General features: G+C 35.8%; 1 protein-coding gene and 1 non-coding gene across 2 annotated transcripts in view; one reads left to right on the top strand and one right to left on the bottom strand.

The window, feature by feature from the left end:
* KIF15 (kinesin family member 15) overlaps positions 1 to 17,975 on the bottom strand; it is a 66,264-nt gene that overhangs the window by 46,047 nt on the left and 2,242 nt on the right. The window contains 5 exon segments of the mRNA XM_063113384.1: positions 1,815 to 1,937; positions 1,940 to 2,026; positions 8,249 to 8,307; positions 8,310 to 8,415; positions 9,781 to 9,878. Of these exon segments, the coding sequence (XP_062969454.1) occupies positions 1,815 to 1,937; positions 1,940 to 2,026; positions 8,249 to 8,307; positions 8,310 to 8,415; positions 9,781 to 9,878 (473 nt within the window).
* LOC134391411 (U6 spliceosomal RNA) lies at positions 6,684 to 6,787 on the top strand. Its single transcript, XR_010024955.1, has one exon. It is a non-coding gene; the product is annotated as a U6 spliceosomal RNA (small nuclear RNA).

Genomic DNA, 17,975 nt, shown 5'->3' with positions numbered 1-17,975 from the left:
AAGCCCCTGATGAACTTATTACAAGAGAATATTCAGTCTTAATTCTGTAAAGGATAATAAAACTCTTAAAACAGTAGATTGAAGAAAAAAGAAAAATGCTTCAGCTAAATATGTTCCATTGGATTTCTACTGTAGGTAGCATATTTTGATACTTGGGTCTGAAGTGATGGGAGTATTAAAAAAGAAAAAGAGTGAAAATTATAAAGCAAAATGTGCTGAGTTCAGAGTCACTACTATCATTTATTGTTAAGTAAATCAGAAAGGTGGTTTACTGGCATGGTTGACAGCACTGTCTACGGAGCTGGACTGACCTGGTTTGAATCTCAGCTCTACCCTTATTAGCTGTGTGACCCTGGACAATTTACTTCAGTTTCTTTATCTGTAAAATACAAAGGATAATAGCATCTACTTCCTATTAGGCCTCACAATCAGCTCAGCATAAACACATCCATGCTAACAGCTTCCTCACCCTGCCCCCAACCCCCTCCCTTTCTCTTAAGCAAGTGCTTTCTGAGAAAAAACGGATTTTGTGCAAAACAGAATCTTGGGCAGAACAGGAAAACTGCAGAGCCATTACAAAATGCTGAATGCTCAGAATAGCTACCAACCCCCTTCTAAAAATTTATGCTCTCCACCCAAACCCTTCTCCTAATTCAAACCCTACAAAATCTCTTTTAGTCTATATGGGGTGGGGAATTGATCTTTCAGTCTCCGCTCTAGGTAGGTTCGTTAGAAATAAACTCCCTGACTGTGGTAAACGTTTGGCTTGGAGTCCTTTGATCTCTTTGTCTTGCCGACCTAACACTTCCCAGAGTTGTTGGCAAGGTTAAATGAGTTAATATAAGCAAAGCATTTTAGAATAGTCTGGCATATGTCCTATTATAAACATACGCTATTTTTATTATGCTTCGTATCTTAATAGAAACACAAGCCTTTGGTTGCCTGAAACTGCCTGAGAGCTCAGAAGACTCAAATCCTCACTTTTAATGCAAAAAGTAGATCTCTTCTTCACCATTTCTGACTTCCCTCCCCTAGTACACACATATCCTGAACTATAGAATCCACACATTTCGTTGGCAATTCATATTATAATACATAGACATAGACATATTGACAATACGTATTACATAGAACTGCTAATACCTTAGCCTAGGACTAGGTCCTTAACTCTTTACACCTAAAATATTAAACAGCATAACTGTTCTCCTTTCTCTTTAGGCTCTTTATCTCTTGAAGCTGGAAGTGGTGGGTCAGATGGTTAAGTTTTTATAAAAAAGGCTTTCTTCATGAAATCACTCATCTGCTCAAATCTTTTAAGTTTTCCCAGTGTTTGGACAGCTGAGTACAAACTTGGCCTTGCACTCCTGGTCCTTGATGATCTGGGCCTACTTGCCTCTCTAACCAACCCATCACTGACCTATGCTGAAATGCCAAATGCTATACTCAGTTTGCATCCACAATAACCCATTAGATGTATCCCTCCAGGGCATGTATTCCCCGTTTCTCTCTCCCTACCCAAATGCTGACCCTTTTCAGATAGCAACTCAAGAACTACTTCTTTCCCACATGCCCCCCAAGCAGTCCACGTGACACCTTTCTTCCTCCGACCCTGCTGGCTGTTGCACCATTTTCCCCTCTGGCACGAATAAAAACATTCTTGCTACTGACAGATTTGCCCTATCCCATTTACTATCCCTACCCCACAATAGAGATCTCTGTTCCTTTTGCGTAGAAGCAATCTCTTATTTCTTTACAACCCCCACAATAGCTGTGAGAATTCACACACAAGTTGAAGACCATAATTTCATTCTTACCTTCAACCTCGTCCCTTCTGCATGTGTACCTTTTTGCCTTTCAGATCTTACTAAATCCACCAGGTTGAACAGGGAGGTCCATATAGTCACAGTCTCATTGCTTTTCTCCATTGACTCTATCGTTTAAGTGTAAAGACTGCATGAGACCTAGAGGATTCTCTATTCATTGATGCCGATGCCACATGTCTGTTCCTCCATCCTCCGGACAACACCTAAGCAAAAGGAAAATATATTAAAAGAAGCAATAGCAGATACACTTAAGATAAACTTAAAATATAAAATAAGCACTTGAGAATTACTCATTTTAATAAGAAAAATAGTAACACATAGCTAATTATTGACTTTTACAATATTTATACAAAATATATTATGAAAGTTATCAGTATTAAAATGTCAAACCCTAACTACATGGAGCCAGCAGGTGCTAGCCGGTTAGCTTAGTTGGTTAGAACACAGTGTTATAACACCAAGGTCAAGGGTTTGGATCCTCATATAGGCCAGCTGCCAAAAAAATAAAATAAAAATGGAAATGGAGCCAAGAGGCCATGAAGGAGGGGCCATCATGCAGGTATGCCTATGATGGGAACAATGAAAGGAATTCCTCAAAACCACATTATTCCAGAGAAGACACTTGGACAAGGATATTTGCTAACGATGGCTGACTCCACCAATGAGCTAATGCCAACTCCTACAACGAGCTCATGTAACCAATGATCTTTGTTTCAAAATAGCTTGTGTGGATTTTTTCTTCTTGTCTTTAAAAGCTTACCTTTTGCCCCAACCTCCTTGGATGCACCTATGGACCGCCACAGCATGCGTACCCCAGATTGCAAAGCCCTTCTATTCCTGAATAAACTCTTTACTTTGGAGAGTTGCTCTATCGCTCATTTTAGGTTGGCAGTATTTTCCCTCTAGAACAGGGGTAGGGAACACCTATGGCCTTTCCATTATCTAGTTTTTTAAGAGAAATTATATTATCACAAGTTCCAAGTGGTACACAGCAGCCACCAAAATCAGTAGAAAATCTGTAAAGCATGGTGAGAAGGATTACTGGTCCATCAAGAATATATTCATGTTATTTTCCTTTCCCTTTCCTTTTAGTTCCCTCTCCATGTTACAGAAAGAGAATAAATAGGAAATCAGAAGGCATACGATCTAGAACTGGCTGTGCTATCCACTATTTGTGTTAACTTGATACAAATCACAAAAATCTCTCAAAGCCCTTCCTTTACCTAGACAATGAGGATGTTAGACGAGAAAAATCTCTAACATAACTTCAAGCCCAGTTTTGTCAGCTCTTTTGGTCTTCAAAGTATTTGTTTTCCCTCTCTACCCCCTATGGCAAGCAGGATACATGAAGGTTCAGACTACAGGCCCTGGAATCAGATGAACATGAGTTCAAACACTACCTCCACTATTTACTAGGTGTAGCCTGGGGCCAGCTGAACCTTCTCAAAACTCAGCCTCCATATTTGTAGAATGGGAATAGGGTAAAACATATAAGTTTCAAGTGTATATGAAATTATTAAAATTCAGATTCTGATTCAGTACAAGGTAAGGCCTGAGATTCTGCATTTTTAACAAGCTCTTGGGTGATATTGATGATCTGAGAACCACATTTTGAGTAGCAAGATCATAATATATATAGGGTAAAATGGGGAAATTAATATCTTTATCTCAAAGAGTATAGTGAAAATTAAATAAAATAATGTATACAAAAGAAGTAAGCACAGTGCTTGGCACATACACTCAAATAAATGCTAGCTGTTATAACCCTCTCTATTAACCAGCTATAGTATAAAATTGAAGTTATTTTATCTTTTACATTTCCTGGCTAGTACTTTGTTTCCTTTTCAAAACATTAAATACTGTATATTAAATATTAAATAAGTTAAATATAAATATTAAGTGATACATTTATATAGCTGCAAAAAAAATCCATAAAACAAAACAAGAGAGTTCCTCAAACACAGGACAAATTCCAAAATACTATTATCTAAAAAAAGCAAGGTGTAAAAGTAACACAGTATGCTATCATTCACACAACATAAGGGGGAAAGCAAATATAAGCATGTTTGCCTAAGTACTTATACAAAACTCAAAATACAAATAAAAATCAAAAACAAAAAAACAAAATACTTGGTGAATGTTCATGGTTAGAACACTCGATATTGTTAAGATGTCAATTCTCCCAAATACAACTGATAAATTCAACACAATCCCACTCTAAATCCCACCAGCCTTTTAAGTCAATTTCTTTTTTTTTTTTGTCTTTTTCGTGACCGGTACTCAGCCAGTGAGTGCACCAGCCATTCCTATATAGGATCCGAACCCGCGGCGGGAGCGTCGCTGTGCTCCCAGCGCCGCACTCTCCCGAGTGCGCCACGGGCTTGGCCCACCACCAGCCTTTTTTGTATAAATTGACAAACTGATTCTATGCAAGTAAAATGCAAAGGACCCTGCATAACCAAAATATTTGTTAAAAAGAACAAAGTTGGAGGACTTACCTTACCTGATCTTTCTTACTACTCAGCAACAAGCTATAATAATCAAGACAGTTGTGCAGTATATGCATGTATTGAAACATACTGTACCCCACATATATGTTCAAGTAAATGTTAAAATATTTTGAATTAAACAAAAATAATCAAGAGAATTTTATATTGGTGAAAAAGTTATATAGATCATTGGAAAAGAATATGGTCAGAAATAAACACATACAGGTATGGTCAATTGATTTTCATCAAAGCAATTCGATGGGAAAAACAAAGTTTTCTTCAATAAAATGTGCTGCATACTGGATCAAAAACAAATAGGCAAGAAAAGAGAAAGAAAGCATCGAATAAAACAGACAAAAAACACAAAAGAAGATGGCAGAAACCACACCAATAATATCAACAATCATATTAATGTAAATAAAATTAATGTAAATTAATGAAAGTAAAGTCTAGGATTTAATCACTGTACCAGCCAGCGACCGAAAAAAAAATCAGGTAAGATACTGTCAAGAGTGGTTAAGAAAAAAAAAAAAAAAAAAAAAAGCAAAATATAGCTATGTGATTTACAAGAAACACCTAAAACATTAAGAAAAAGAAGAACTGCTGGGAAACCTATACCAGGCTAATACTAATCAAAAAGAATGCTGAGTGGTATATGAATATCCGACGAAATGGATTCGTAAGGCAACATGTGTTGATTGGAAAGCATAGTGTCAATACAAAATTATAGATTCAAATCAAAGAAAGATAAACTGATTCTATACTTGTATATGTGCCTAATAAAATAGTCTGTTTCCATATGTATACATATGTATTAAAATAGACAAAAATCAAAATGAAAGTGACAAACGCAGCACCTTAGTAGGAGATCAATTCATTGCTCTGAAGTATCAATAGATTATACAGAAAAAAATTAGCAAAATACAAAACCTCAAACACATATGACACATTTACAAAAACTGGTCATTGTATTAACCGATAAACCATGTCTCAATAAATCTCAAAGACTAGGTATCACACAAGACCACGTTCTCTGACCCCAAAGCAATTAAGAATCAACATGAGAAATAAATTACAAATCCTCATACATTTGGGAATTTAAAATCACATTTCTAAGTAATCCATGGATCAAAAAAATAAATTACAACAGAAAAATATTTAGATCATACAATTAAAATATTAAACTTGTGCAAAATTTAAAAAATACTATTAAGAACTAAATTCATAGCATTAAATACTTACATCACAAAAGGGCTAAAATGAGCTAAGTAACCAGCATACAAAGCTAGAAAAAGAACAGCATGATAATCCCACAAGAAAGTAAAAACAAAGAAAATATTAAAGAGCAAGTCCACATAAATATCAACTATTTACAAAGGACAATGGCAATAACAGCAAAGATTTTAAAGATGAGAATACTAGGAACAAACTTTATGAAAATATATTTGAAAACTGAGAGAAAACATTTTTCTAAGAAATTTTTCTAAGAATACATAACTTACTAAAACTGACCCAAGAAGAAATAAAATGCCTGAACAGCTCTATTAAGGAATTTTTATTTGTAAGGGTAGCAGAGGGGAAGACACAACAATCAAAACAATTCCTTGGGGCCGACCCCGTGGCTCACTCGGGAGAGTGCGGCGCTGGGAGCGCAGGAGCGCTCCCGCCGCAGGTTCGGATCCTATATAGGGATGGCTGGTGCGCTGAGCGGTGCGGCCGGTCACAAAAAAGACAAATAAATAAATAAATAAATAAAAACAATTCCTTGAACTTGTTAAGACAAATGAACAGATATGATGTAGTTGAGGGGGAAGGAGAGAGAGGGAGGGGGTAAAGAGGAACAGGTAAAGGGACATGAAAATCAGCTACAATGTATATAGAAAAGTTAAAATTTTTTAAAAAAGAATTTTTATTTGTAGTTAAAAATCTTCTTACAAAACACAAGGCCCAGATGATTTCACAGATTTCTACCATATTTTCTAAGAACAGGTCATTCCAAGCATACAAACTTCCAAAAACTAGATAAAGGTGATAATAAAACAAGACAAGGAGACAGAACAAAGGGAAATTACAGGTTTACTTCAATCTTTAAAATTGATGCAAAACTCTAAACAAAAGATTAACAAATCTAATTTAGTACTTTATTTTCTGGAAGTCTGTATAGAAATGTTACCATGTTACAGAAGAAAAACCACATGATCATCTTAATAGAGGTAGAAAAAGCATTTGACAAAATTTAATACAAATTCCTGGTTTTATAAAATAGCAAGGTGGCTGGTTATAAAAGGATTCTATAAAAATAAACTGCATTTCTATACATACCAAACAGAAAATGTAATTAAAAAAGAGATTATAAGAACAACAAAAAACAGTGCTTGTTTTGGCAGCACATATATTAAAATTGGACCCAAACGGAGGTTAGCATGGCCCCTGCACAAGTGTGACATGCAAATTCTTGAAGCATTCCATATTAAAACCACAAAAAATATAGGTAGTACATTGGAATAAAGCTAAAAAAAATGTAAGATGTGCATAGTGAAAATTATTAAAATTATATTGAAAATTAATTCCACACAATTATAGCTTTAAAAAAATGCTCAAAATGGCAATCCTTATGTTATATATATTTTACAATAAAAAAATTACATTGCAAGACAACTAAACACCTAAATAAATGAAGAGACATTCCATGTTCATGTAAGGCCTTAATATTATAAAGATGTCAATCTCTCCAAACCAGTCTATAACTGAAATGTAGTTCCAGTTAAAATACCAACACAATTTTTTGAATATGTCTATATATACATACCGGGTCACATGTAAAACCTATCTCCTACTGGGGGAGTCCCAGTTTTAAAAGTATGAATCAGGAGAATTATTGAAGATGGAAGAATAAATTAATAATGGAATATTATACAACAGTGAAAATAAATGAAATGCAACACAGATGAATTTCATAAATCATGTTGAGTTAAAAAAAAAATTCATAGAGCCTGGCTGATCAGCTCAGTTGGTAAGAGCAGTGTTATAAAACCAAGGTCAAAGGGTTCAGATCCCTCTACCAGCCAGCTGCCAAAAAAAAAAAAAAAAAAGTCATAGAAGGCTTTTCAAAACTCAAAAACAGGCAAAAACCAACATATTCATACATAAACATGTTATTTAAAGTGGAAGAAAATGATAATGGCATTAAGCATAATGCTTATTTTGGGGGAGAAGCCAGGGATATGGGATAGGGAGGAGAACACAGGTAAATAGGATAGTGTTAGTGACACCTATGTCTTAAATTGTCTAATGGGCTCTTGCAAGTTCACTTTAATATTATGTTTAGTAACTTACATACAATTGGCAATGTTTTGTATGTATCAAATGTTATGTAATAAAAACTTGTTTAAAATTGTTAAAACTTGGTTAAAATTAATTGGCCAGGTCAGATACCATAAAAATGTGAGAATTTTGTAAATTCCTGTCAAAGGGTTTGTTTGCCCTGAGCTGAATGCTCAAAAGAAACTGGCTTTTGACACTACTAGTGATTTTGACACCTAAGCAAGCAAAGATAGAAAGTATCTTTGAGAAGAGAATAGCCAGCTGGTTTAAAGGCCGGAGTTCCCAAGAGCTCCTCAAACAGGCAGCTGCCAGGAGTAACCAGTAAAGAAATACTAACACTAATGAACTGTCACCTGTAGGGCTGTTTTTAAGAGAACCTGATTAGAATGAATAGCATCAAAATAATACAAAATCAAATGGCTCAAAGTTCTATTTTAACTAAGGAGAGATCTATAAAATGCTGCCATATTCTTTTTTATTTCTCATGAACATTCTGTATTATGCCTTTATGAAATAATTTTTAAGAACCTCAATTCTTACTGTTTTGAGATCAGGGTGCTTTCACAGCATGCTTGTTGCCTAAACATCAAATAAATACTCGTGACAGGGTACCTGATAGGCTTCAGCAGTTGAGGTTACCACCTGTTCCACCACACCACCAACAAAGACTTCCTTCTTAAGTACAGTCCAGCTGATGCAGAGTCCAGTAGGTCAAATATCTGCTCATTGTATATTTCAATAAAGGAACACTTACAAAGGAAACTCTTTCCAGCTCCATCCTGTAAGAGAGGACTTGTTTAGATACATGATTTTCGTGTGTTCATTCCTAGCTTTTATGACCATTAATCTTGTACTTCCTTCATAAAGTATAAATTTCCTACACTATTATTCTTTAACACAATATAAGATACCTAAAAGTCAGTTTAAAAATCTAGATAACTAGTTTCAACACTTCATTACATTTTAAAGCAGCATCAAACTGTGGTCCCAGGAGCCCTAGAAGTTTCCAGAGTTTCCTCAGAGCCAACACAGGTTGATGGGAATTGAGCTGTCTAGATGGGGAACTGCTTTTTTTTTTTTTTTGAGTGGCAGGCCAATACAGGGATCCAAACCCTTGACCTTCGTGTCATCAGCACCACTCTCTACCAAATGAGCTGATAGGCCAAACTGGCAATTCATTTTTGTCTGTCTTATACACTGAACTTCTTCATAAAGTTTTATTTGAAATAAGTGTTATTTCCTTTAAAAGATTTTTAATCTTTTAATCTTTAAATATTTTGCAGTTGGCCAGTAGGGGGATCTGAACTCATGACCTTGGTGTTATATGGCTGTGCTCTAACCAACTGCGCTAACCAGCCAAAGACTCTCTGTAAGATTTTTAACCACAAAAATGCGTAGTGCTAAACTTAATTATTTCACTGGCATGCAATTTGTACATCTAACTGCAATGTTAGTAAAAGATAGTTTTTGTAAAAGAGTAGATGGTAAACCAATGTTATATATCAGTTTCCTTGGCACACAAGTAATGGAACATATAATGCTAATGGTTCTCAAGCCTCGAATTCACCAAGTTAAAGAAGCACAATTGTAAGAATGGCCCAACCTGGGAACCGAGGAACAAAGACCACATCCCTAGGACGATGGAGCCACACCACATGTAAGCAAGGAGATCATGGTACGGTGGTAGCAGGTGCTGAAAAGGAGGTAAGGATGGGCCCGTCATTACTGGACACCATGAGGATCTAGAGACACCCGTAGTCACCTGTGAGCCTAGGTACAGACAAATCACAGGGCTTACCATATTAGTGTATCTGTTTTCCTTGTTTGAGATTTTCTTTACACTTTCGTTCTGGCAAAATCTTTTGAGAGCCTAAGAAGTATTACTTTCCTTTCTTGTAAGTCAGCAATCTCGGTTAAAGGATAATGCATGTTTTATAAACTAAAAACTCAACTAAACTGAAAATAAAAAACTCAGAATCCTTAATTTCATCTTAAGAATTGAAAGGGCTTTTTATACCACACTAGCCTATCTACATTGTAGAGTACCATCTATGCCCTTCCATGTATCATGACCTAATTATTAGCAGCTAACTACTCAAACTAGACATTTCCTAGAACTGCCTTATTTTTACAGTAAGTTTTACCTTCTCTTTTTCACAATCAATTAAGGAAAAGATAAAGTCAAAACTTCGTGGGATTACTCCTCTCAGGTTATGAGAAAAATGATCAGATTCTGATGGTCCTAAAAAAAAAGTTCAAAAAAAACCACCTGTTGATGTTTATTCTATTACAAGAGTCTTCAAAATGGCAACACTGAAAGGCAATCTATACAGATATAAGATAATACACTATATAATCAGTTTCCTACTTTGGTTCCAACCAAGTCAAAATTAGGTCTGCGAAAGATAGCACAATAGAACCTGCCTATCAATGGGACCGAAAGAAAGGCCCACAGTACAGCCCCCAAACAATTTTTAAAAGTAGTTGTTTAGGGGCCGACCCCGTGGCGCACTCGGGAGAGTGCGGCGCTGGGAGCGCAGCGGCGCTCTGGCCGTGGGTTCGGATCCTATATAGGGATGGCCGGTGCGCTCGCTGGCTGAGCGCGGTGCGGGCGATGCCCAAGCCAAGGGTTGCGGTCCCCTTACCGGTCACAAACAAAGGACAAAAAAAAAAAAAAAATGTAGTTGTTTAATAAACAAACAAATCCATCTAGATACTAAACTTGAAATTTCTCCAACTGCCAGGTATCAAAATCAGTACAAATACCAAATAATTGTACTTTATTTATTGCATGTGACATTCGGTCTCGTAGACCGACCTATGCTAGAGCATGGCCCCACACTGTGAGATCATAGGCTAATTACTTAATCTCTCTTAAATGTAGGAGTTCTCAACTATAAAATGGGGATAATAATGGTAATAACTACTGCATAGGGTTGTTAGAAAGAATTAACTGAGAGTACAAAGGTAAAGCACCTATAGCAGTGCTTTAAACACATTAAGTATTAAAAATTAGCATTAGGTAGTATATTTTAAATTGGGTAGTAAAAGCCAAGCTGGTAAGAAAGATGCTGTAGGAATTTCTTACAAGATTCTACGCAGACAGAAAAATGCAGAGTAGTCCTATCTCTATTTTGTACACTGGGGAAAGGGAGAGATATGAGCTGATCCTATTTAGCAGGATTTTAAGGAATACTAATTCAAGCTATAGCAATATTTACCAGAAAAAAAAGACAAGAAGTCACTAAAGGTGATTAAAATTACTATATTGAAATCCCATTCTTCTCTAACCTGCTCCTCAGTTGCTGACATTCCTTTTCAGTCTTCTCAGATCCCAGACATCAACAATGGGGCACTCCAGTGCAGGCCTTAATCCTCTTCTCTGTTCTAGCCCACCCCATTACACTGGTGATGATGTCCAGTCTTGTGGTTTTAAATGTTAGGTATGTATTGATAATTCCCAAATTTAAATCTTCTTCCTGGACTGCTCCCCCGAGCCCCAGAATCTTACATCTAATTGTCTCAGAGACAAGCTCGCCATTATCTTCATCACCATCTCCAGTGCCCAGGCTCAGAGATTTTGACTAGAAAAAGTCAGGCCACAAACTGCATCTAATCTCTTCCTAAAGGAGCTGGCTTCATATGCAACATAGCATATATAAGTTCAAACCTAAGGGCACTCTCAAGAACAGTGGAAGTTGTGGTAATCGGTAATTAAGAAAAGATTCAAGATATAAGCTAAACTGCAGGCCTAAATGGAGAATAAGATAGCTGGAAAGAGCCAAACAAGGATCAGAACAAATATCAAACACAGACCTCATACACTAACTACTCTTTCAAAGGGGTAAGAATTTAATTGAATTAGTTTGCAGGGCAATTCACACCCCAGGGCATTGTTAAAAACAACAGAACAATCAGTTGGCAATTACTGGAGTTTAATAGTTGGGTGTGGTCAGGGAAAGAGATACCTACCAAAACCACTATTATCCTATAGGGTGACTATGGGCATACACAAAAGGTCTGCTTCCCTGAGGAGCAATATCAAAGGCTTAACATTGTGAGAGGGAAATAGTCTTCACTAAAACAATCTAGCCAGTTGCTAAATAAACAAACAAGCAAATAACAATAATAAGCCCCAGTGGGTGAAGGGAATAATACCCAGAGATTCTACAATATATTATCTAAGATGTCAAGTTTCTAACCAAAAATTACAAGGCATGCAAAGAAATAGGAAAGTATCCACAAACCAGAAAAAGCATGTAACAGAAGTTACCTGTGAGAGTGCAGAGACATTGGGTTTATCAGGAAAAGACTTCAAAGTAGCCATTATAAACATGTCCACAGAACTAAAGGAAATAACTAAAGAATTAAGAAAGGCATGATGAGAATGTCGCATCAAACACAGATTATCAATAAAGAGATAGGAATTATAAAAAAGAACTGAACGGTATTCTAAAGTTGAAAAAGTACAATAGCTGAAATAAAAATTCACTAGAGGGGCTCAACAGTGGATTTGAACTGGCAGAAAAATGAATAAGCAAGTGTGAAGACAGATCAATTGAGATTACATAGGCCAAAGAATAGAGAGAAAAAGGAATGAAGAAAAATGAAGTATGCTACAGAGAAATGTGGGACACCATTAAGCACACCAAAGTCCTTAGAATAGGTGTACCAGAAGGAGAGTGAAAGAGGAAGGAGCAGAAAATTTTTTGAAGAAATAATGGGCCAAAATTCATTGAAAAACAATAATCTACACATCCAAGAAGCTCAAAGACTCCAAACCGGATAAACACAAAGAAACACACAAACAGATACATCACAGTAGATATACTGAAAGTCAGAGAAGAAGAAAATCTGGAAAGCAGCAAGGAAAAAAAAAAAAAAGACTCATTACTCACAAGAGAACTCCAATTAGACAGCTAGCTGACTTTTCAGCAGAAACAATGGGGCCAGAAGGCAGTGGGATAACTGAATTTGTTGCTAGCAGACTCACCTTATAAGAAATACTATAGGAAGTTCTTTAGGCTAAAAGCAAGTGACCCCAGATGGTAATTCGAATTCATGCAAAAAATCAAAGGGCACTGGGTAAAGGGGATTATGTAATTATAAAAGACTGTAGAGATGCATATATTTTCTCCTTTCTTAACTGATTTAAAAAGCAACTATAGGGGGATGGGGAGGGAGGTTGGGGATAATTGGGGGAATAATTGGGTGGGGGACATGGGGTATAATCAAAATTTGTAGTAATGGGCATGCTGCCAGTATGGATCTGGCCATTACATCTTAGGCACGAGTGGTAACAATTTGCTTTGTACCCCATGAATATTCATAACCAATAAAAATAAATAAATAAAAGCAACTATATGAAATAATATGTATACAACTTATCATTGAGTCTGTAAAATATAGAAATGTAATATATGTATAATATATTTCCCAATAACTGCACAAAGGAGATGGGTAGGAGCAAAGCTGTGTTGGGCCAAGAAAATGACTAAAAATTGTAAAATAATAATTATAGCAATGTATCATTGGGTTTGGGACTTTAATAGATATAATATGTTTAACAATAATACCACAAAAAGTTGTAAAAGGTAAAAGAGCTATACAGGAATAACATTTATATCACCAGAATCAAGCTAGTATAAATCTGAAACTGATTCTGATAAGTTGATAGGTTAAACTCTAGGAAAAACCACTTAAAAAAAAAAAAAAAAGCTCAAGGGCTTGCCCGTGGCTCACTTGGGAGAGTGTGGTGCTGATAACACCAAGACCACAGGTTCGGATCCCTATATAGGGATGGACAGTTAGCTCACTTGGGAGAGCATGGTGCTGACAACACCAAGTAAAGGGTTAAGATCCCCTTACCGGTCATCTTAAAAAAAAAAAAAAAAAAAAAAACGCTCAAAGCAATAAAGGAGAAATAGAGGAACGTAAAAAACATGAGACATGGGCCGGCCTGTGGCTCACTCGGGAGAGTGTGGTGCTGATAACACCAAGGCCACGGGTTCGGATCCCATATAGGGATGGCCAGTTCGCTCACTGGCTGAGCGTGGTACTGACAACACCAAGCCAAGGGTTGAGATCCCCTTACCGGTCATCTTTTAAAAAAAAAAAACCATGAGACATATAGAAAACAAAATGTAAAATGGCAGATGTAAATCCATCTACAGTATATCAATAACAACATGTGAATGGACTAAACAATCCAATCAAAATGCAGAGATTGCCAGGCTAGACTAAAATATGCTCCAACAATGTCTATAGGAAACTCACTTTAGATTCAAAGATAGACTGAAATGGATGAGGAAAAATATATTACACAAATAGCAACCACAAGAAAGCTGGAGTGGCTATACTACTATCACACAAAATGTACTTTAAAACAATAAATTTAGAGATAAAGAGGAATATTTTATAATGATAAAGGGATCAATTCATCAGAAAGACAACACAAATAGAAGGGTACTTTAAAAGTTTATGGACAAATAGAATTGAAAGATAACACAAATCTTTCCATGGACTTTTTGAAGTACCCTTGTACAGTACATTCATCTATTAACAGAACACCAAAATACACAAACCAAAACCTGACAGAAATGAAGGGAGAAATATAGAAAATTCAATAATAGTTGGAGACTTCAATAAATCACTTTGAATAATAAATACAAGAGGTCTTCAAAAAGTTCATGGAAAAATTAATATTAATTGCATTTTCCACAAACTTTTTGAAGTACTCTTGTAGAACTAGACAGAAAATTAACAAGAAAATGGAATATGTAAACACTATAAACCAATTAGACCTAATAAAATCTATAGAACACTCTATCCAACAACAGTATATTCTTTCCAAGTGTGCACAGAACATTCTGTAGAATCGACCATATACTAGGCTATAAACCCACAATAAATTTAAAAGAACATTAATAATACAAAGTATGTTCTCTAATGACAATAGAATGAAAAAATAAATCAGTAGCAGGAAAAAATTTGGGGAAACTTGCAAATATATGGAAACTAAGCAATACACTCCCAAATAATCAATGAGTTAAAGAAGAAATCAAAAGGGAAATCAAGAATTATTTTGAGATAAATGAGAATAAAGACACAATATAACAAACTTTATTATGAGGTGAAGCTGTAGTAATATTCATAGGGAAATTTAGAGCTGCAAATATCTAGATTAATCAGAAAAATAGTATCAATTTGGTTAAGACACCTAGAATGGAGCAGAGAGACCACCTCTGCTTGAGGTTCAGGCATGCCTTTCTCAGGAATACTTTGAACTTTTGCTGAACTTTTTTGCACTCAGCCACATTACTTACACTCAGCCAATCACAGCAACCAACCTTGGACCAATCACAGGCTGCCAACTGATCACACCATGCCCAAATAAGGCATCTCTGTTTGTGTCATCACTTCCTTTCCTCTGGGTAATAAGTATGACCTGAACATGTGGTGGAGTGAAGCATTCTGAAATATTTTTTGATCTGGACTGCTGCCCAATTCTAGAATTATTTACTGAGTTCTCAAATAAACTTTGTTTTATATCTCAGTCAGGTGATCATTTACTTTGGTTGACATTAAGAAAAGAAAGATTTCAAATCAATAAACTAACCTTCCATGGTAAAGGACAATGAAAAAGGAAGAGCAAACAAAACCTAATGCATGCAAAAACAGAAAATAATAAAGATTAGAGTGGATACTAATGAAATAGAGAATTGAAAAAAATCATCAAAACCAAAATCTGCTTCTTTCAAAAAATCAACAAAATTGCCAAATCTTTAGCTAGCTTGACCAAGACAAAGAGAGAAGACTCAAATTACTAGCTTTAGAAATGAAAGAAGGCACATGCTACCAACCACACAGAAATAAAAGATTATAGAGGAATTATAAGATTATAAAGGAAATCAAAGATTATAAAGGAAATCTATGAACAAGTGTACACCAACAAATTAGATAAATGAAATGGACAAATTCCTAGAAACACACAAACTACAGAAACTAACTCAACAATAGGCAATAAGAATAGACTTATAACAAGTGAAGAGATTGCAATATATAGTTTTAAAGAAACTACCCATAAAGAAAAACCCCAGTCCCAGATGGCTTCACTACACATTTAAATTCTGCTGAACATTTTTAAAAGAAGAATACCAATTCAAAATTAATAACTTTTGTGCTTCAAAGGACACCATGAAGAAAGTGAAAAGACAGAGACAACCCACAGAACAGGAGAAAATATTCACAAATCATATATCTGATAAGGGACTCATATCCGGAACACACACATAAAGAACTCCTACAACTCAATATGAAAAGGACAAATAACCCAATTAAAAAATGGGCAAAGAATCTGAATATAGATGTTTCTGCAAGAAAGACACAAATAGCCAAGAAGCACATGAAAAGATGCTCATCATTAGTCATCAGGGAAATGCAAATCAAAACCACAAGACACCACTTTGCACCTACTAGGATGGCTAGAATCAAAATGTCAGTGTGTGAGAGGATGTGGAGAAATTAGAACTCTCATACACTCCTGGTGGAATGTAAGGTGGCACAGCTGCTTTGAAAAAGAGCCTGGCTGTTCCTCTAATGATTAGTTACCTGACAAAACTGAACACAGATGAGGTCTTCAAAACGTTCATGGAAGAATTTGTATTATCTTTTAATACCAACTTTCTATGAACTTTTTGACGTTCCCTTGGATGTTCACACAAAAACTTGCACAAGAATGCTTATAACAGCATTATTCATAATAGCTAAAAGGTGGAAACAACCCAAATGTCAATCAATCCTGGAATGGATGAATAAAATGTGGTATATCGGGCCGGCCCGTGGCTCACTCGGGATAGTGCGGTGCTGATAACACCAATGCCCCGGGTTCGGATCCCATATAGGGATGGCCGGTTCGCTCATTGGCTGAGCGTGGTGCTGACAACACCAAGTCAAGGGTTAAGATCCCCTTACTGGTCATCTTTAAAAAAAAAAAAAAAATGTGGTATATCCACAAAGTAGAATATTATTCAGCCATAAAATGAATGAAGTACTGGTACATGCAACAACATGCATGAACCTTGAAAACATTAAGCTAAGTGGAAGACAGTCACAAAAGACCATGTATTATATTATTCCATTTATAGGAAATATCCAGAACAGGAAAATCTATAGGAAAAGAAAGTAGATTACTTGTTGCTTAGGGCTAGTGTGGAATGGAGGGTTAGGGGGTAATAAACAAAGGGTACAGAGCTTCTTTTCAGATGATTAAAATGTTCTAAAATTGACTGTACTGGGAGCTGTATATATCCATGAATATACCAAAAACCACTGAATCTAATACTTTAAGTGGGTGAATTGCATGGTATGTGAATCACATCTCAATTAAACTGTCTAAAAACAAAAAAAGCCAGACACGAATACTAAATGCAGTATGAGATCTGGTATTAGATCCGGTTCTGGGGAAGAAAAGTTATAATGTACATTATTGGGACTTTTGGCAAATGTAAAATATGTACTGTGGATTATACAACAGTACTACATCGATATAAAATATCTCGATTTTGATCACTGCAGTGTGATTAGGTAAGAGAATGTACTTGTTCTTAGAAATCACACACTGAAATATTTAGTAGTAAAAGTACATGCTACATGCATGTACTACTAAAATGTATTACTAAAATGTCCCCATTTTACTCTCAAATGGTTCACAAAAAAAGAAAAGGCATATACACACGCAGAGGGGTTGGGGGAGAATGAGCAAATAAATAACAAACAACAATAATAAATAACTAATGTGTAATAATATATATAAGTAAATAATAATTTTTAAAAAATAAAGCAAAGGGGGGAAAACGTAAAGTGGTTAATATTGGTAAATGGTATTACAGAAGAATTCCTTGAACTACTCTTGCAATATTTCTGTAAGTTTAAATTATAGCAAAATTAAAAGTTACTAAAATAAATACATGCTGTGTATGTTATAGCAAGTCACTCCTCTGTTCAAAACCTTGCAGTGGCTCTCATCTTATTCAGAGTAAAAGGCAAAGTACTTACAATACCCTATATGACCCATGTGTTCTAGTGCCACTACCTCAGTCTGCCACCACCTCTACAACTCATTTCCTACCGTACCCCATGTTTCACTCCAGCCAAAGTGGACTCCAGCTATTCCTTGAACATGCCACACAATATCTTTGTGACTTCTGCCCGGAACGTTTCCTTAACTTCTCAGGTATTTACTCAAATATAACCTCACTAAGGCATTGCACAACCACAGACTATATTCTAACTCCCTTTCTTGGCTATATTTTCCTTCAGAGGACCTATTACTATTGCC

This window comes from Cynocephalus volans, chromosome 11 (assembly GCF_027409185.1).
Source record: "Cynocephalus volans isolate mCynVol1 chromosome 11, mCynVol1.pri, whole genome shotgun sequence".
Lineage (NCBI taxonomy): Eukaryota > Metazoa > Chordata > Mammalia > Dermoptera > Cynocephalidae > Cynocephalus > Cynocephalus volans.
This window is presented reverse-complemented; position numbering and strand designations above follow the sequence as displayed.